This window comes from Sciurus carolinensis, chromosome 8 (genome assembly GCF_902686445.1).
Source record: "Sciurus carolinensis chromosome 8, mSciCar1.2, whole genome shotgun sequence".
In the NCBI taxonomy this organism is placed as follows: domain Eukaryota; kingdom Metazoa; phylum Chordata; class Mammalia; order Rodentia; family Sciuridae; genus Sciurus; species Sciurus carolinensis.
The window spans coordinates 54265569-54287536 of record NC_062220.1 but is presented as its reverse complement, the minus strand read 5'-3'; the positions used below and the strand labels follow the sequence as shown (position 1 = coordinate 54287536).

The 21968-nt window shown below is 35.2% G+C and overlaps 1 protein-coding gene across 6 annotated transcripts in view; it reads right to left on the bottom strand.

The window, feature by feature from the left end:
* Abcb4 (ATP binding cassette subfamily B member 4) overlaps positions 1–21968 on the bottom strand; it is a 62822-nt gene that overhangs the window by 35498 nt on the left and 5356 nt on the right. For 4 of the 6 annotated variants that reach the window (XR_007109936.1, XM_047562506.1, XM_047562505.1 and 1 more), the window contains 11 exons: positions 21201–21351; positions 15232–15289; positions 13957–14148; positions 12468–12639; positions 11344–11468; positions 8533–8704; positions 6140–6253; positions 4935–5045; positions 4599–4724; positions 2047–2250; positions 1507–1677 (listed from right to left, as the gene is read on the bottom strand). Coding sequence is in view for 5 of the 6 variants with exons in the window: in XM_047562506.1 (XP_047418462.1) it covers positions 1507–1677; positions 2047–2250; positions 4599–4724; positions 4935–5045; positions 6140–6253; positions 8533–8704; positions 11344–11468; positions 12468–12639; positions 13957–14148; positions 15232–15289; positions 21201–21351 (1596 nt within the window). In the remaining variant the exon portion in view is untranslated. Of the gene's footprint in view, positions 1–1506; positions 1678–2046; positions 2251–4598; positions 4725–4934; positions 5046–6139; positions 6254–8532; positions 8705–10307; positions 10333–11343; positions 11469–12467; positions 12640–13956; positions 14149–15231; positions 15290–21200; positions 21352–21968 lie in introns of those variants that run through there. The other 2 variants (XM_047562508.1, XM_047562509.1) reach the window with 2 other exon arrangements.

Below are 21968 nucleotides of genomic sequence, written 5' to 3'. Positions count from 1 at the left end.
ATCATATTCAATAAGTTAAGTAAATATTTGTTTAGTTCCTACTATGGTCAAGGTACTGGATAAGTATTATAGAGATGCAAACATGAGTCATCTGTTAATTCTAGGATAGAGAAGGTAGCCATAACCAGCTGTCAGGCTTGCTTGTGAGCCCACCTTGAGCATTTCAGTCCAGCTGACCTAAGGTGAAGTGGGGCAAGGCAAAACCAACAGAGGACTCACCCTGCCAACCCAGACTTGCGAGACATAAAGAGTGTGCTTTAAGCCACTAGGTTTTGGCTTAAAGCAACTGATATTGGATTATTGGGATGCTACTATAATTAAAAACCTAAAATATATGACACTGGCTTTGGAACTGAGTGCTAGCAGTGGCTGGAAAGGAGGTAATGTAAGACTAGTGGAGACTGGGAAGGAAATTGCTACTGGAGTTCAGGAAAGGGATGACATAGTATGTAACCTTGGAAAAACTGGCAACAGTATTTCCTGTGGTAACTTGGAAAAATGATATTTTATTTAATGTACTTGTACAGCTGGCTAAGGAGATTCCAGACATCTCTAGACAGTTATTTTTGAAGTAGACATAAAATATTGACAAAGTGTGCCATAATCCTACAGAACACAAATTGCTAAAACAGAGTGATGTGATTTGTGCAAATATTAGAGCGTATGGGGCTATAGCTTCTCTAGTAGAGGTCACATCGTGGAAAAACATCTCTGATTTTTCTTTTAGTACATTCTTTTTGCACAGCAACAGGTAATATACTAAATAGTTGTACTCTATAAAGGATGAGAACCAGGACTGTAGGATCCAGGACTCTAGGGGTCAGGGACTGTTATTTACCTAAAACAGTGTGTGTGTGTGTGTGTGTGTGTGAGGGGAGAGGGGAGGGAGAGAGAGAGAGAGAGAGACTAGGAATTGAGCCCAGGTTCTGTGCACACAGTCAAGCACTCTACTACGGAGCTACATGCCTAATCCTTTTACATTTTATTTGGAGACAGGGTCTCACTAAGCTGTCCAGACTGGCCTCAAACTTGGGATTCTTCTGCCTCAGACTTCAGAGCACCTGAGATTGCAAGTATACACTACCACACCTGGTTCAAAATTTTAAATAAATTTCAAGAAAACAAACAAAGGAGCAATATGTCATTACTAAAACTTACATCATAGAAAAATGTTTGGATAGTTCTATTTTTCTATTCATTTCTTTGTATATTTTAACACAACTACTCTTAAAGTGTAGCCCATGTGTAAGAATAAAACAAAGCTAAATGGTTCATAGTATAGGCCTGGATCAAGATTCACACACCATGGAGAAAGCAAGTCAGGACCATTCAGTTTTCTTTGCAGAAAATTTAGTCCCACAGAAAAGAAAAAATCACTAAAGCCTCATGAGACAGCTTTATTTGTCCTTTTGTGCATGATTCTCCATCCATCCTCTCAAAACTTTAGCAAGAATTTTTAATACAGTTTCAATTTGCTTGTCCTTCAGGTATTTAGGATCTACTGACCTTATCCAGAGCTGCCTGTACCTCAGCTTCGCTTTCTGTGTCCAAGGCTGACGTGGCCTCATCCAGCAGGAGGATCTTGGGGTTGCGCACCAGGGCACGAGCAATGGCGATTCTCTGTTTCTGCCCCCCACTCAGCTGGGCGCCCCTCTCTCCAACCAGGGTGTCAAATTTCTACAACAGAAAAAATGTAGAAGAGCACTTGAAATATTTTAAATATTTTAAATACAAAAGCACAGGAAGTCTGTAGAAATACATGAAGACACTGATAGCTTTGACTATCATAAAGTATCATAAATTGTAATAAAATAAATGAACACTGAGTTATAAAAAAGTACTAACATATTGTGTAGACAATTTTAATCTTATTTATGTAACCAGAACATACTCTTTAAATCCATAACTGAATAATTCAAGGGATTTACCTAGCAAAGTTGGACAATCTTGCATCTTAAACATAAGCTTAACCTTTGAAGTAAGGACTCAGTTCCATGTCTTGAAATTCTAATTTTGAGGTAAAATACATTATATCAAAGCTTTTACCTGTGGTAATTTCATGATAAATTCATAGGCGTTGGCTTCTTTGACAGCTTTCTTTATCTCATCCATGGTTACATTTCCACGGCCATAACGGATATTTTCAGCAATTGTGGTAGAAAACAGCACTGGTTCCTGACTCACCACTCCAATTATTTCCCTAAGATATCTCACATTAAAGTTCCTAATATCCTGCCCATCGATGCTAATCTGAAAGAAAGAAATATTTCCTTTTAAATTATTTTAAATCATTTGATATCCAAAGCATCAAGACTCTAATTTATTATGAAAAAAATCTTAGCTAATATTGAACTTATTTCAGCAGTTAAAAATGACAATTGGAAATAAAAGTATTATGCAAGAATTAAAATAAAATATTCATGCTCTTTTTTGATATTTATTCTCATATGTAGCTTTTTTATTGATTATTCTCCATAAGGTATTTTGGGTTAAATGTTTGTTTGTTTGTTTTTGTGGTGCAGGGGATTAAATCCAGGGACTTGTGCATGCTAAGTGCTCTAACACTGAGCTACACCCCAGCCCTGGTTATATGTTTTTGGCAGGCTATTATTTTTACTTACCAATATTAAATTTTAAAAAATGTCCACTTATCTACCTAGGTTATCTACCATTTTGATGACACTATGGTGTTTTACTATATTTAACATACCACAATTTACATCAGCATTTCCCACCTTTTGGATATTTGGCTTTCTTCAAAAGTCTCTGTAAAAGTAAAAAATTGCCAGTTTGAAGAGTATGATTTATTTTTCTCTTTTGATAACAATTGCTTACCAGTTCAATGACTGCTGTCTTCTGAGCATCTATTGCTTATTGAATAAACGGTGACTGAACAACTCTTTATTAAAAATATTTTAATAATTTACAATGTTAGCAGGAACATGTAAATGCATCTGCCTCATTGTAATTAGTAGCACTGGGGCTTATTTTAATTTGTTTTTTAAATTAACAGGTGTGAGGTGATAGCTTACCTCTGTTTTCATTTATAAATATTTATAAGTAAAGTTGACCATTAACTGAAACTTTTTACAAGCATCTATTTATTTTTAGAACATTTTTATGTTTATATCCTATCATGAGCAGGGTTGCCTTCATAGATTCCTACTAATTTCTCAAATAGTAAATGTATTTTTCATATGTATCATAAATCTTTTGTTCCAATTTATTGCTTTCTTTTACCTTAGCTTTATTGATTTTTAATGGAGCAGGGTTTGAGGAAAAGATGAATTAATCAAATATATCATTAAGTATTTCTTCTATTATTTCAGTGGTAAGAAAATTATTAAATCGTAAAGTGAACAGTGAATTATAAAATTTCTGAAGAGTTTCTTTTTATACTGATTTGTATTTTCCAAATGACATGTTATTCCTTTAATAATTTTAAAATGGAATATTTTTAGATAACTTCTCCTCAAGGATTAGTATACTACAAGGTTCTTGTCTAAAAAATAAAAATAATATTTACACTTGAACTAACTAGGATTTACTTTAGTAAAAGAGGATGGGTCTCTTTTCCTTCTTGCTAATATCAAAATTTTTCAAGAATATTCACTAATTTTATTAAATTAAATAAATAAATAATTTCAGGTATCCTGGAAAATGTGTATCCATTCCTAAGATCTCTTTTCCATCCTTTTACCTTTTAATGTTCTTTTTACTTTAATTTTTTTTACTTTATAATCTTCTGTTTTACAATAATTGAATGACAATACATTTTAATACCAGGTAAACCCAATGCCCTCAAATTGGAACAACTGAGAAAATTTTGGATGAACATTGTGAATTAGTATTACATTAATGTTAATTTACTGATTTTGATCAATGTTTTATGCTTTTATAAGAGAATATTCTTCCTCTTAGGAAATATATCCTGAAGTATATGTATGTATTATACATAATACACACACATACACAGAAAAAGAGAGGATAACAAAGAAAGTGGTCAAAATGTAACCAATAGGTAAATTTATGTGAAGGGTATATGTGAGGTCCCTGCTTTCAATTTTCTTTTAGTTTGAATTCATGAGAAAATTATAAAGGACAAAATATATATTCCAGGTTATTTCTATCCTCCATGTTCCTATAAGTTTCTTCAGAGATTTAAATTTCTTAAAACACTGTACCATTTAGATATTCCAAAGCTTAAGAACACTCAACTGTTTTTGCTGAATTTAATTGCTATTCTAAGACACATGGTTACTAGACTGTCACAATTGCTACATGAAACATGTTTGACCAAACCCAATAACTCAATAGGAATAATCCTGTCAATGGTCTGAATGATGGTCTTCCAGTAATTTAGCGGGTAGGAAAAGCTCAGTTGGAACAGAAAAGAGCCTTGTCTGGCTTCTGTAGTTTTTATAACTTTTATTGTATATACTTGTAAAACAAACCCAAAGGTATAAGCATTATCCAAATGTAGAGCAATTCTGTAGACCCTCTGAAAACTGGATTGACATGAAAATTTGATACTAGAAAACAAACTTCAAAGGGCCAGTCTGTACCCAGTTTCTGAGAACTTGGTTCTTCCCACTTACCGTACCCTCATCAGGGTCATAGAGTCTCTGCATCAGCTGGACTGTTGTGCTTTTCCCACAGCCACTGCTCCCAACCAGGGCTACTGTCTGCCCACTCTGCACCTTCAGGTTAAGGCCCTTCAAGATCTATGAGGCAAAAGGGGAAAAGAACACACTTCACAACAAAGCCCTCAAAGAGAATAATTCAGTTCAATTTGGAATTTGAAAAAAAAAAAGTATCAAATAAGGGAGTTTAATTCTTAAAGCAAAAAGCACAGTAATATAAAAAAATAGAGATTTTATCCTTAAGAGGATAAAACAATCAACCTGAGTTAGGAATTGCTACAAGTACAGTACCTTGACATTAGCTCGAGATGGATAAGAAAAGTGAACATCATTGAACTCCAAAGTCCCTTTGATGCTGTCTGGTTTATGTCCTCTCTCTGAAAAACTGTCAATTTTAGGATTCTAAATAAAACAAAATTCAATGACTATTTCACCACAGAATAAACAGACAATTACATTTTTTAGGAATATGATTCAGCAATTTCCAAAAATAGAACCTGGAGTGGTAAAATCTCCATCATATGAGACAGAACCCATGCTGAGTGTATATGTGTGTGTGTGTGTGTGTGTGTGTGTGTGTGTTACATACTCTGAAAAGTACATAACAAATATTAATGTCATTTCATTCAATATTTACTTTATGTTTTCTGTATATCTCCAAAAATGTTCTAAACAATCAGAGATATGCATACTTATACAACTGCAATAACAAAACATACTATAATTGATAAAACCAGGTATTTTAGCATTTAGTGAAAATTGTTTTTTTCCTAAGTAGTCATTGTAATGGATTGGGTTGAGAAAACTCACTGAACAATTAATGACTACAACATTGTTTAAGAACCATGTAACTTTCCATATATTCAGAAACTGAGCACTTTTTTTTTTTTCAAGATTTGGACCAATGAAATAAGAGGTTTTGCTTGGATTGAATTATCAAATTTCAGTGACCTATTTGCATTTTACTTGCATAAATGCAGTGACACACTTGAGTATGTAAAAAGTGTTTCTATCACAGTGGTACGTTCAACTCAATAGAGTTGATTCAAAATCCTATAAAATGCAGGGATAATTCTAGGGAGACATCTCACAGTAAAACAAACTGCCAATTTTGGTCCTATCAATAACTTATCTACTAGCTGCCCCATCCTGAATAGAGATCAAAATATTCTCAATCTGGCTATGAGAGAGAGAAAAAGAAAAACTAAGATGACAAACATCTTTGCTCTGCACTGTTATAATAACACACTAGTACCAATATACATCTCCAAAATAAAATCAGTGCTAATATATTATCTAAAGATAAACTTATATAAACATTAAGTCATTTTGTTTCAATCATTACTATGAGGAGGTCATTAATTTCAGGTTTCAAAATTCTGCTGGAGTCTGTACAATTTAGTCAATAAAGTTGAATCAAAAATGTGTAATCTAAAGCTAGATTTAATTATCTAAGCCTCAAAGACATTTTTGGCATTAGACTATAAATGACTTACATTATCAATAATATCAAAGATCACATATGCTGCTCCTCTTGCATTGGCAAAAGCATCAATACATGGTGCAGCCTGACCAACACTGAAAGCTCCAATTAGGATTGAAAAAAAGACCTGAGCAAAAGAACATAAGGAAAAGTCATGTCACCCTCTGGCATTATTATCTAAATTATGATTTGTTGGAAATATAGTCCATGAAGGGTTGGGTTTAGGTTTGTCCTTTTAAAATTTTTTAGAATTCTAATTTTTATCGAGACATACTTGTATATCTTCAAAGGGCACCTTACAATAACTAGATGCATGTATACAATGTGTAATCACCAAATCAGGGTAATAAGCTCTTCAAAAATCTTGATAAACAAGTTAAAAAAATGAAAATTAATGTTAGTAAAGAGGAAAATTCACAAGATTAATATAGCATTTCATTACCCAATGAGTTTCTCCAACCACAAAAATAACTTTTTGGCTAACTTGCTGCTCTTCTCCTGAACTTGTAAATCAGAAAGATTTTTCAAGTCCATTTTGTTGATTCTGAAGTTAAGGCTACCAGAGAAAAACACTTTTCCATCAAGATACTGTCCAGTCCTATGTGATTTTCTCCAACTATGCATGAGATTAGAGTGTTCAATATGAAACCTGGTAGATTCTGGTCTATGGAATTTTCTTTAAAAACCACCATGACAGATGGATAGATGGATTGAATGATGGATGGGGAAGATTATTAATGTAAAAAGTAACAGTTCACCCTTTATCAAACACTAAGTCATTCCTATGTGCACTGGTTAACAATCCCCTTGGTTATTCTGTACTATAACACTAAACATTTCCCATCATGCTCTTTAATTAGAAAAATAAACTGATATAGAATTAACTGATATAGAAAAGCCCAGAATCTAGTTTCAGGAATCCAGATTAATAGCATAATTTAACTGAGAAGAACATAAATGAAGATAGATTATTCCTTTCTTTCTGGGCATGGTGAAATTTCCATGTATAGTTTGGCTTTTCTCAAAAGGCAGTAACATTCATATACCTAGAATCAAAATCAGTCAAATCTCTATCCAAAATCTGCAATACAGATAGGACCAGTTAGAAAGAAAAAAGAATCCCCACCAAAATAGATGTTATGAGGTTAACGCAACACAGTCCATGCCCCATGCAGAGCGCTTTGCTTAGGCTCCCTTATGCTTGGTGTGACTCAACCCTGTGGGGCATGGGAAGATGTCATAGTCCCCACACTCCAAAGGAGGAAACCCAGAAGATGAGCTTATCACAAAAAGTGAATGGGAAAGTCAGGGTTCAACCTCCCTTCTTCACAGAGCTTCAGTAGTAAACACGAAAGTGAAGAAAGGTGGTAAACCTCCCTACTAACACCAGAGAGGAGATGGAAGGGCGAAAACTAGACCCAGATTCGTGCATGCACACAATATAGCAGTATAATCTGTTAAATATCACTCCTCAGTATTTCCTCTTTCTCTGCTCCCTGCCCTTGGTCCCTCTCCTCTGTTCCACTGGTCTTCCTTCTATTTTCATAAGACAGCCCTCCCCACACACTTTTCTTTTCCATTTTCCTCTAAAACTTCTACATATGCGAGAAAACATACAACCCTTAATTTTCTGAGTTTGGCTTATTTTGTTTAACAGAATGTTCTCAAGTTCCATCCATTTTCCTACAAATGACATAATTTTGTTCTTCTTTATGGCTAAATGTTTACATGTTTTTCTGATTGTCATTCTTACAGAAATATGGTAACAAAATATTGCTAGTTTATAAAAAGGTATGCATAAAATGATTGCAGTTTGGAAAGAAAAAAATGTGTATATATAAAAATGATCTGGAAGATACTTGCAAAACTCATCAAGAATTATGGATTATTAGATTATAAGTAAGTTTAATTTTAAAAATTCTGTTATAATCCTTAGTATAATTAGTATTTGTTATTTTTATAATTATGAAATGAAGGTATTTTCATATATGAAAATGAACCGACACATCTTATATTTTAGATAGTAGATATTTTATATTATTTTAATGTTCTCTTGTATAATGTCCTATTTGTAAAAATAATGCTTACTTTCTTATACATGAAACTCAATGAAGATGACTCTAATATGTTTGTTCATTCGTAAATTCATTCCATTTTTATTACCTTTATGTGTTGAATGTATTTCTCACAAGATCTAACCACATGCTGTTGTTTTATCCAACTCAGAATTATAACTTGTATGTTCCAGAAAGCCAGCTCTGCTCACAGCACAGCAAAGAGTAACCAAAAGTCAGAACCCTTTAATCATGGCTCATCCTTCCCAAAAGAGGAATATGAAAGAAAGGAGAAGATAGATGGAGAAATAATATTTTTAGATTCTTCATAAATATTAGGAAAATTACTTACTGTCATTGCATTTCCAATAGTATATTCTTTTGATATAACTAGAGTGGATCCATACCAGAAGGCCAGTGCATACGAAGCATATATTAACAGGAAGGCAATGCCCATGGAAATGTTTGCTGAAATAGCTTTTTTAATTCCAATTTTTTTTGCATTTTCTAAATGTTTCTGATACCTATCAGAAAATGAAGGGGGAGATGTTAGAGTAAGAATTAACAATTCATAATCTGAAGCATACTCACCTCCTGTATAGTTAGAAGTTTAAGGAACAAAGCTACCAGAGTAACGAACCCTTGGTGAGACTCAGTTTGATGGGAATTGACCCCACTAAGGATCAGCCTGCACTAGAACAGAGCCAAGTCTACTCTAATCAGCCGGGACCCATTTCCCTTCGTCCTCACCAAGCCGACCAGTGTTCCTGGGAGTTTTCCAGAGTGAAGCCTCACCCCTGGGACCTGAAGAGTTTTTCACCTTCACGGCCAGCATTTCAAGTCAGGGTGAAGGTGGACATGAAGAGAACAACCAAGCAGAATGGCAACAAAATGTAAATTGCATTCTAGATTCTTAAATGGTTAGATCCTTAACTCTGGTCAATCTCTCCTCTTCAGAGAAAAGAAAATCTCTTTATTGCTCTAGTGGGTGAGGGATAGACATTTTGCATTTTTTGGGGGGGTGGGTACTGGGGATTAAACTCAGGGGCACTCAACCACTAAGCCACATCCCCAGGCCTATTTTGTATTTTATTGAGAGACAGATCTCACTGAATTGCTGAGGCTGGTTTTGAATTCACGATCCTTCTGTCTCAGCCTCACGAGCTGCTGGGATTACAGGCGTGTGCAACGATACTCAGCATTGCATGGTTTTTTTTTTTTTTAAACATAAAATTGGACTTTTCAATTTGATTTTTTAAAAAATCAAGGTGACCTTCAATTGTCTAGTTAGGTTCAAGGTTATAAAGTGGTCACTATATGGGATACAGATTTTCTTTAAAGTTTAGTTTCATCATCTGAAAAATGGAGTTAATAATGCCTACTTAGGAAGATAACTGCGAGGTAGATATATAATCATAAAAAGTAGTATAGTACCTGGCACATAATTGGCATAGTTGCTAATTCTTATTCATATTACTATAATCATATTAGAATTTCATCTCTTCCTAAACTGTCCTCATTCTATTATCATCTTATTTTTGAATAGCAGTTCAAATTCATATTACCGGTTCTACAATTTGATATAAAGGTACAGATGTTTAGGCTGATTCTGTTAATTTATGGTATTTTTTGATATCAAGTTAAATCAGACTACTTTTCCACCCTAGATCCAGAAAGTATAAAATTTAATTTGGACTTCCTGAAATCTGAAAAAATATCCAATACATATATATAATGAAGCCTTGGAGGGAAATATCTTATAAATTAGGGCATTTCTCTTTTTAACCAAAAACCCAGCAACACCACCTTTTTTCTTGGTTCAATCAAATGAGACATGGGAATCAGCTTTTAAAAAAAGTATGCTATCACCAAAAATATTGTCTTTTTAATTAGTAAAAGTGCCCAACTCTCCAGAGTACTTTTCTCCACACTGGGTGCCATGTCTGTTTAGCAGAGCTGCCTCTGTGGGCAGACAGCCAGCATGCCACATCTAGCACTGTGATTACTTCTGCATGGTTGAGCCTCAAGGTGCATGCAGCAAGAGTGACATCTTCCCCAGTGTGACACAGGGCTCAGGTGACAGTGGCGGACATGCTGTAGTTACCTTCACTTAGGTGGCTTGCTTACCGCGGCTAATGGAGTGGCACTGATTACACTGACATCCTGAGGTCCACCTGAGGGTCAGTGTGGTCTGTGTGGACTATTGTGTACAGGAGGCAGCAGTGAGAGAGGAAAAAGGAAGAGGTTAGAGAACCAGGAAGATGTTGGTTTTGAAGAGGGATTAGGAAGAGGAAAGTAGATGAAATGGAAAGGATTAGGGTAGCTCTGCTTTTCAACACTAGAAAGCTTCCAGAGAGTTTTTATTTCAAAGGGTTGTGAGTATCAGGAGTCCTACAGAACAGCAAAAAGAGATTCTTCACATGGATTCATACTTCATCTATATTAGGGGACTTTGTTCTTCAAAGAAAATATTGAATCATGATTTATATTTAAATAAAGGAGAACAGTCTTTTCCATAGATGCAAACTCATTCCCGAACTCATCAAGATGCACACATGAAATACATACAGCTCTTTATCAATCAAATGTTTTATATACCAATCAAATGGGTTTTTTTGTTTGTTTGTTTGTTTGTTTCTTTTTTTAAAAAAAGCATTGGCACAGGGCTAAAGAGAAGAGCTTGGGACTGCCAGGTTTATTCTAGACCATTAAGCCTGAAAGCCAGAGGCCAGGTTGGGAAGCTTTGCCTGGTCTTTATGGAGCCCTCCAGAAAGTCCTGCACTATAACTGGGAGGTCCATATCTCCTCAGGTTTTTCTCTCCTCCATTCCAGTTCAGAGTCAGTAAGGGAGTGAAAAAAATATTTTTGATAACTGTGCACAATATAATCAGTGTCTTTTGTAACTCTACACATTCTGTTTTATGCATTTAAAAACAGTATTCCTAGAAGGGAGTCCATAGGCATCATCAGACTTCCAAAGGAGTCCGGAACATAAACCAGTGTGCCTGACATTAAAGTGCAGCGGACAGTAAAGGGTGATTACATTTTGGGGAGGGAGGGTTAATATTAGGAAAGACAAAGTAGCAAACACATACCACAAAAGAATGAGCAACAAAACGTAAAAGTGGGTTCTTTGAACTGGTGGACAAAGAACCTTCCTGACCTTTCCAGCTCTTTGTTTTGGCCCCCGAAAGCTATCACGGTCCTGATGGCCCCCAGAGCCTCTTGTGCCACGGCACCCGCTTTTGCATAGGCAGCTAGTTCTTTGTCACTAAACGCAGAGAGTATCTGGACAGAAGAGAAACAGTCATGACTTTTGTTTGGGGAGAAAAGTTAAAAGATAGTCTGGGTCATGCTTTACCTACTTTTTGTTCCCAAACCCTCTGCTTTACCAAACATCAAAGTCGAACACCAAATGACTCTCAGTACTAGATCCACTGGCCGCTTCTACCTCCTACAGAGGCTGGATCTGATCCAGCTGGCAGACTCCCCAAGAGTAGTCAGGAAAAGGAACCACAAATCACTCCCTAAATAGTGACTTTGGCAATAGTGTCAAATTCCACACCTACTGTATTTTTTCTCTGTTAATTGTAAGGTAAACTAAATTAAAACCTAATGCTTTAGAGGGATTCACTCTGCTTTCTCTTAATGTGTCATAATTTTTATCTACTAAGAGAATAATTTCAGACTTATTCCTGGGTATTCTACTGAATAATAAGATGGTCAAACAAAATGTTTCAGGAGAAAAATAAAGAAAGAATCTAAACAGAGAGAAACAAGTAGTTCACTAAGGAAATCATCAGCCCCAGAATGAAAAAAAATTGCCAGTAAACTCAACTCTGAAGTGTTGGCTGAAGTAAAGCAGATTATATATATTTTATCACAAGGTAAAACTGGCACAATGCAACATAACTGTCATGAGTAACAACAAATCCCAACTCTGTTTGAAGTTTTATATTCATGTAATAATTTGGAGGAATGTTATATTTAAAAGTGTTTCCTTAAATAAGGACATAACCATACATGTCATTTAGATGACTGTGCCAGAAGATTTAGCTAAAGAAATAATACACAACAGTGCTAAAAGCCTGTAATTGAGGTTAGAACTGTGACATTTCAAATGATATTAAAAGTTAATCTCCTTATCAAAGCTCTATATTCCAATATGCTTCTGGATGTGGTTTCCACTGACATTTAACACAGATCTGTGTAAGTCCCAGCACCTGGGTAATAAAAACAACTGTACGTATGAGTTAACACACATGAACATGCCCAGGCTTCACAAACCTTTGCCCAAACAGCTGCAGAGAGTCCCAGGATAGGGCTGATGGCCATTATCACAAGGGTGAGCTTCCATCCTCTGATGAACCCCACTATGAATCCTGCAAAAAACGTGGCTATTGCTTGAAAGAACATTCCAACCTTGTCACCAATTCCTTCACTGATTTTGGAGATGTCACTAAAAAAGATCACACCTAATTGGTTACAGGCAGGAGGTCTTAGGTTAGAAAGGTGAAAAAGACATTTCACAAACACACAGATAAGTAAAACATGTTCATACTACTGTAAGTCTCTTTCAAAGTCTTAGCATCTTGAACGATACTATCCCCACCTAAATACTGCACAAAAGAAGAAATTCAGGATTAGTTCATGCTTCCAAGAAGTTAGTATTATTAAAGTTGATACTATTAAATTGGTAATCCTGTTAGAAGAGCATTAACATTTTGAACGCATGAATCAATTTGTTTAAAAGGAGGAGTTAGGAAGGGTACTGTAACAGTAACAGGCAATAGTCACAGGGAAATATTATTTCCTGATACAAGTTGAGCATCCTTATTCCCAAAACCCAAAATTTAAATGCTACAAAATCTGAAATTTTTGAGCATTATGTTGATGCTCAAAATGTTTCAGAAATTTGGAACATTTCAGATTTCATATTTTTGGATGCTCAGCTGGTAGTGTCTATGTAAATATTTCAAAATTTGAAATACTCCAAAGTATGAAACATTTCTTATCCCAAGCATTTCAGATAAGGGGTATTCAAGAGTATAGGGAATAACAGGGAAGAGCTCCTCGCTTCTGCCAATGCCCCTGTTCTCACAGCAGTCAACATGATCCTCTGAAAATGGAAGTCCGATCACATTACTCCTCAGCCTGAAACCTTCCAGTGGCTGCCATTTCTCCCAGACTGAAAGCTACAGCCCTTACCAAGGCTTCCCTCCTTTTTTGACCTCAACTGCTCACTGTGCTCTTGCCAGAATTTCCATCAGGAAAAGTTTATCATCTATCTCCCCCTGCTGGAATGTAAGCACCAAAAGGACAGAGATGTTTTCTTTATTCACTAATATACCCTGACATGCCCCCAACCCCCGCCCCAATGCTGCTTAGTGTATAGTAGGCACTCAAATACATGTTGGAAAAGTGAAGAGTCAACACTTAATAAAACAAATTTCTTAGTGAATTAATGCAATCATCCGTTCTTCTATATGAACATCATTTCTGAAGGTCTAGTACCTATCAAGTCCTAAACTTCATGGGAAATAAACAGCCCAGATGTACACTCATTTCTCATGTAAACCTTTTATACAATTGGGAGGAAAACTAATGGATATGGAAAAGATGTTGTGGGATAGGCTGTAGATACTTCTAGAATTGATTATCAGATGATATATCCCCAATGTATATCAAATACTTAAAATCTAGTGATTTGTTTCTACTTAAGCCTTCCCTAGACGAATTTTCACAGTTAAATTTTTGATGAAAGTATGACACTTACTCTGTCAGTCGTGTGTTGAGTTCAGTGATGTTGTTGATGTCAAACCAGCCTATTTCCTGTCGTAGAATAGCATGAAAAAACTTTTGCCTAATTTTCTTAATCTGCCGGCCAGCTGCCAAAGTCCAGAATGAAACTTGGATATAGGCAGCAACAAGAACTCCAGCACCTAATCCTGAATAATAATACGCATATCTGGAAAATAATTAGAAATATTCTTTTAAATACTGTCCTTTTTTCATCTCTTTCCAGAGAAATTTTCAGAACTAGAAATTAAGCAGTTTACTAAACTGATCACAAAGACTGTGTAAGACATTATAACAAATACACATAATTTTTCTCTTTCTCTTAAGATGATGAACTCCATGATGGATAGTTTACTTAAAACTATCATCCAGGGAAAACAAATAAATTGTTGTGGTTAACTGTAAAAAAAAAAAAAAAAAAGGTGCTAATAATTCATTTTTAATTAATGATAATTTGTAAATACCATTTTACTCTTCTTTTATAATTGTATCCTAGGCTTGCATATTATATTGTACTGAAAAAAGTTTTAGCATATTTACATATTGAAAATATAGAAACAAACAGAGCAATCAAAATGGTTCTTGGTGGGTTTTTCCATATTGTTTACACAAGAACCAAAACACACCTCTTCTTCTTTGACAGAATAGAAAAATATTTTTTAAAATAATAGGACAGGATGTCATGAATTCAAACTAATTTGGAGAGGATGCTAACCAAATAAGTAGAAAGTATCTTTAAAAATAATAGATACGACTTCAACACTCTCAGTTTTTAATCCAATTATACAAACTGTTTCCAGATAGAAGCCTTCCAGGCCTGCTTTAGCACACAGATTGCATTCATTTTAATCAGCAAAGTCAATTGATATGCAATCATGCAAATATTATGTTACGGGCTGTTGGGATTTTTATTGAGAAGATTGAAAGACTGGGAAAATGCTATAAATTACACTGTTGGATCAAATGACCAAATTGAAATACAGACTGTGGATTAGAGAAAGTATTATGTGAATATTAAATTTACTAAAGCTTATAACTGTACTGTAGTTATATAAGAGAATATCCTTATTCTTGGGTACCATGCTGAAGTAAAGGACCACGATGTATGCAACTTAGTTGACACTTGGACTGAGGCACAAATGATAGTAGCAAGTGAATCTGGCAAAGAGCACAGGTATTCTTTGTGTATACTTACAACTCTATAGTTTGAAATTATTTTCAAATGCACATTAAAAGTAATATGCCAAATTACCTAGTCATTTCTTCTTCCAGAATTCTGCCTGGATTTATCAGTGACAATGAAAAATTCACTAAATGAAAACAAAATTAAAAAAAAAATTTTTAGAAGCTAAATGATTAAAAGGTACTGATAGATTTTAAATATCTGTTACAAATATATAAACCATATATAGAAGATACTATAGTTAAGTTTCTCTAATAAAGCCTCTCTCTCTCTCTCTCTCTCTCCCCTCTTCACCTCTTCACATTCAAGTGTACTTTTCACTTCACTCAAGTACACAGTCCTGGGGTTTAGGTTCAGGACATCAGGGGCCCAGAAGGGGAGATAAACCCTCCCAGGTTCTCCCCAATCCTAGTGGTCTTCTGGCAAGCAGCTTCCTAAGACAGCAGAGAAGGGCTGATGAAGGACAGGGGGCCAAGGGGTCGCAATTACACAGATGGTGGAGGAAGCAAAAAGAAAACAAAATTTAAGGGACAATTTTTGGTTTTGTCTTGGTTTTGGTGGCTCAAAGTACTTTATAAACACTTGCTTCTGTAAATTTTATTTTTATCTCTTTGCTTTTCCCTTAACACACTTCCTAATGACATAAGTAAGAGAAAGGTTGAATTACATCCATTACAAAGGAGGAAAAAATTAAAGATGGAAGAGACCTAAGTTGTTCAAAGAGAACAGTGATAGCCGGCAACTGCTCAGGTCCTACATTCTATGTCTTCTTTTCTAGCAGCAGTTTCTTCTGGTATTTTTTTAACCAGTTTTTATTGGAGGAAATTATTATCTATTAATTTGAGCTAATTTGATAAAAATGTCTCAGTGCCTTTCCTGGTTTTCCTGTTTTAATAATAGCTAACATCTCTTGAACACTTACTAGATGCCCAGCATTGTTGTCAGCATTTTATATGCACTAATTCATTTAATTTTCACAACAACTTCATGAGGTGGGACTATTTTATAAATTCCCACTTTACAGAAGAGGCAACTGAGGCAGAGAGATGTGAAGTAACTTATCCAAAGTCACACAGCTAACAAGTGGCAGAGTTGAAAGCCAGCCTAGGCAATTTGACCTTCACTCTAACACTATGCTATACTGGTTGATTTAGTGAGGTGATAACTTATTTGTACTTCTTAAGAAAACACAGAGTGAAAAAAATAAAAAGGAAAAAACCCATATCTACTGTATTCATGACATAATAGGACAGATCAAAACCACATTTTGGGGAAATGCAAAAGTAGGCACTTCCTATTTATTCCAGTTCAAGGAAAAAAAGTGGTCTTTCTTTGTTCCCATACCATGTGTAAATAGCCCAGGGATCATGCTTTCTAGGTGATTTATATCTTCCTTATATTTTTTTTCAAAGAAAGATAAGGTACAAATTAATTTAAAACTTAAACTATCCTTAGGATTAATCACCAGGTAGTGGTCCAGATTGTGCATAATTTCTCCTACTGATGTGAAAAGTATCTGATTTGGGCTTGATCAGCTATCAGACCCTTGAGGAATCCTACCCTACTTTATTTCTCTTCTTATCAGTTTAGTTTGGTTTTGTGTGCCCATTTCCTTCCTGAGTTCTTAACTATGGGAAATTAGAACTGGGTTTGGAATTACAGGCAGAGAAGTTATTCTACAGTAATGATATTTATAGAAATCATTGTGGGTTTTTTCCTCCCTGAACTGAGAAATCTTAATTAAGATTTCTTTTCCTCCAATACCTACTTCAAACTTTTTAATTATCTTTATAAGAACACCACATGTCAAGTTGACTCTCCCTTCTAGGAAATAGGAATCTATGAACATTCCAGATTTGATCTGCTCCTTTCTCAGAATCCCAGGCCAAGAATGGCAATCTAATTTAGGGTTAATAACCAGAGCGACCCCATAGCCCAGAGTATTGGCTGGTTAGAGATAAACAACTCAAATGTGTATTAGTGGGTACCCTGAAGAGTCAAGGAATCTAGATATGAAAAAGGCCTAGACCTGCTCTTGTCAGATGCCACCTAAGATGCTTCAGTCTCCTAAACAATCCCCAGGTGGTTAACTGGTTTGGTTTTCTTGACATCATTGAGAACCTTGGAAAAAATAATAGATACCCAGGCTCTACACAGCCAGAACCTTTGGCTGAGTTCAGAGCATAATATGTTTTAAAAACATTCCAGTTTATTCTAACATGACAAAATGGAAAATTCCCACACTAGGGTACCTGAATACCTCCCATAACAAGGAAATGGAGGAAACTATTGAAATTGCCCATTAATTTTGGAGAGCTCCCCTAAAATCCACCTGTACTGTACCTGAAGAAACAAAATCTTAGTTTGATTGTTTCATTTCCAAGTTCTCAGGTAGTCTTCCCCAATATTTATTGATCATTTATGTTCCAGATACTTTACACAAATCACCTCATTTAATTCTGTCAATAAATCATTAACTTCAAGGATGAGAACAGTAAGGATCATAGAGGTTAAGCAACTTGCCCATTGCCACACAGCAAGTTAATGTGAGTTCTGAATAATAAGCGAATACATTAGGGATTAGGGCAGCAGAGTCCTCCTTGTCACATTTGAGTGTCAAAGTAAATCGATGCCTGCCTATCTTGATTCTGACCAGGACTTCTTTAATCATTTAGAACTATTCAGAACCAAACAAAGAACTGGGGGTTGTTCAGGCAGCTTTGGCACTATGGACAGTTAAATAAGGTAACTTGGAGCTCAAACATGACTTTTCTCCCTCAGCCAGAAAGTCAATGCAAGGATATGCAGGGTACAGCAATTTCCCCACAGGATTTTCTAGATTATTGTAGTCACATAGTCATGGCATAAAAGGTATCAAGTTCTCAACTCTGCAAATGAACTGTTTTTAATGACTCTGTCCTTAGATTTTGGATGCAAAATGTTTTGTGCATAGTTTCTCAACAACCGAATCATTGTGAGGGAACAACCCTGTCATGGAGTAGCTTTTATTCTGTTGACAAGGATGGACTCGTTCACAGTAAGTCATTGTCAGAACCTCTTGTAATTTAAACCTTTTTCTCTTCTAACATTCCCTTCACATTTGGCTTTCATTAAGTCTAACTGTCCAAGAATCTGAGAATTCTAAAGAATAGACTCTAAATAAACTTCATTCTTATTTGATGAGCTAGGACCTCTGATAAGTTATTCTATCTGCTCTCAGCTCCTGTGCTGTTTTCTAACCTCTGCAACTTCAAACATTCCAACAAACACTCTGAATTTAGACTGACTATCCTTTAATGACATTTCCTGTGAAGAGATCTGAGAAGTTTTAAAAAATACCAAAGAATAGGTATTAGAAACTCATTGTATTTGTGTGACTTCCCATCCCAATTCCTCCAAGACAGCCTAGTGACCAGATGACTACAGAGCATGAAGGTTCCTAAACTAGTGTGTGTTTATAACTTGGAGGCTACTGAGACAAAGTTGAAAACTCTTATGAGTTTATCACTCCATTAATCCCTTGCTCTTACAGTTCCCTAGAGAGAACTTGAATTTGGCCCTAGGCAGACCCCCTAATACTTGCCTGCCATGTCCAGTTTCAAAGCCAATTGATTACAAAACAAGCAAACTGCTCCAAATAAACAAGTTGTGGAATTAGTCTTGTGTTAGTAAAAACAAAAACAGGACTAAGAAAATTGGTACAAAAGCAAACTGATCTGTGATAAGTGGGCTGAACTGTTTTAATCTATTTTTTTAAAAAGAATTTGATTGGGATAAAATATGCATCACATAATATTTACCATCTTAACTGTTTTTAAGTGTGAGTTCAGGTTCAGTAGTATTAAGCATATTCACATTGTTGCATGATCAATCTCCTGAAGTTTTCATCTTGCAAAATTAATGGGAAATCCTGTGCCCATTACACAACAGCTTCCCATTTCCCCCTCCCCCAGTCCTGCATCACCACGCTGCTTTCTCTTTCTTCCACGACCCTTACCACACTAGATACCTCATATAAATGGAATCATATGGTATTTGTCTTTTTTGCCAACTGGCTTATTTTACTTAACATAATGTCCTCAAGGTTGTAGCACGCGTCAGAATTTCCTTCCTTTTTTAAGGTAAATCGCATTACATTGTATGCATATACTACATTTTGTTTATCCATTCGTCCCTTGATCTGATTTTTTGAAACTCTGAGTAGAAACAAATTTTTGATGAATGGATGCATTCCATTATCAGCATCACTCTGATATATATGTGTGTGTATATATACATATACGTACATATGTACAAATTAATATGTAATAGTTCTAGATCTTCTAAGAAGTGAAGAGAAAGCATAAAATTCCTACTTCCCTCACTTCCTTAAAGACTCTTTTATAGTACTGGGGATTGAACCCTGGGCCCTGCACAAGCTAGACAAGCACTGTACCATGGAGATCCAACCCCAGCCATCCTTAAAGACTTTTAAAACTATCTTTTCCTACTCCAACTTCATCTTCATAGTGTTTGTGTTAAAGTTTTGGCCACTGGCCAAGCATAAGAAATCTATTTATAACTTTCCCAAACATATTTTTTTCTCCTAAAGAACTCAAAAATATTTACATCAGGGAAAATACACATGGCCACAATCATGGTTGGGATTACAGAAAGACCTGGGTTTTAATTCTGTCCTAAAAAACTCACCAGTGGTGAACTAGGACATGTTATTTATTTTCTCCAAGCCTTTGTTTCTTCATATATCACAGAGATTAATATTACCTACTATGTAAGTTGGTTGAGTGAAATAGCTTATGTAAAGTACTTGGCATAGGACATAGCATGTAGTAAAAGAAAAACCACTGTTATTGTTGATGTTATAAAGAGATTCTTTTAAGAGATAATAATAATTTAGAAAAAAAATTGTTTTTGTAGAAGCTTGCTTTAACTATTCAAAGAATACTTTTATTGGATTTCTAAAAGGTATAAATATTTCTTAATATTTATGTAAACATATCCTACTGTATTAATCAAGTAATTGTATTCTTTTCCATAATTACACTCATGCCCTACAACTGCAACTAAACATTGTTCTCAGTGAACAATAAGAATTCTTGAGGAATGCTATCTAAATGTTTAAGTACATTTCTCAGTCATCTTTGCTATGATGTGAAAGCTGCCTTTCATACATACACATATGAATATACATAAATATTTATATATATATATATATATATTTTTTTTTTTTATTCCACTATCTGCCTGCCAATAAAGCTTTACTTGATTCTGCAGCTTAGGGGCCTCAAGGTTTCTTGGAGGAATAGCCTTCAGGCTTGGTAAAATCCATGGAAATCTTCCTTTTAACACTGAATTTGATGAGTATGAAAATAAGCATATCCCTACTTAATGGATAAGTTCTGGATCCCCACTCCAATGGTGTTGGCAGGGTCCCTCTTATAGATGATGTCAACTCATGGATTTCTGTGGCTCTTCAGTAATTATAGTCACTTGGGTAAGTTCCTTTGGATTCACACTGAATCCATTTGCTCTTTAGAGAACTGTCATATCCAATTCTAGTTGATCCAAAAAATTGGACACAGGAAATGGGCGTAATTTTTTAAAGGAAGGCAGGCAGGAGAAAAAATTAAAACAGAAAACATAAGTACAAGCTGAGCATATCTAAGAAGTACTTGTCACACTAATGATGTATTTTGTAACCTCTCAGTAACCACTGATGGAATGGACACTGTGTAGATATATTCTGTTATATTCCCACCCTCATTAAGTAAAATGACTTCTCTATTTTATTGACATGCAAAGCTTCCTGTGTATTTCCTTACCCTGTATTAAAGTCAAAGAGCACACATGAATTTCTTGAAATTTAAATGAGCACTTGAGGAATTTTCTAAGAATTTCACAACTCCTTCTGTGATATCTGTGTCATCCAGATGTCTAAATCTTTAAACAAGTAGATGATGAATATTACAATCAGTTTTGAACCTCTCACCCAATTAAAGAAATACCACACATGAAAAAACAGGTAGAAAAATGCTTACCTGGAAAGGAAAAGTTTCCATTGGTATTAACAAATTTATCAGTCATTTCTCCAAACACTATCATCATGAGGGGAAGACCTGATCCGTGAGCTATGGCCATGATGGTTCCACAAAACATAAACAATTTATCCTGCCAATCAGAGTATCGAAACTAAAAAATAAAAATAAAGACAAAAAAGAAAGAAAGAAAACAATGCTAAGCTTATTAAATGAAATTCTCTTTTTCCACAATTATATGCCCTTTGGATTTTTATTTGAAGTTAGCACTATCCTAATAGCCATAAGTGAATATATTAGAGAAGAAAGAGAATGGTAATCCAAATCATTAATGGACTAATTTCATGATTCCCTTTATTTTGTACTCTGTGAAGAAATCAATCTAATTCTGTTTAATCAGCATATGATGTTTTGGGTACATGATTAAAATATAATCAGAAGGGATAAAGGTTTGGTTGCATTCATAAATATTGTTTGCTCTCCCAGGGTCTCTGAGGTAGTGAATGAAAACATCATGGGGCAGACAGTAAGTTCACATGCATGCATCATATCCTTTAAAACAGTATTCAGAATCTTTCAAAAAGAGAATTAAAAATAGGCAGCAATTAGACCCACCCAGTTTGGGGACCAGATTCCTTTAAAAGGTTAATTTAGCTCAGCAGTCAAGTGTAACAAACTTTATGAAGTGTCTATCTGTGGACTTCAGGGAAGTGGTGCTGATGGAGAGGATGCCCACACAGATGGGCGTGCAGAGGATGGGCAACTGAGGAG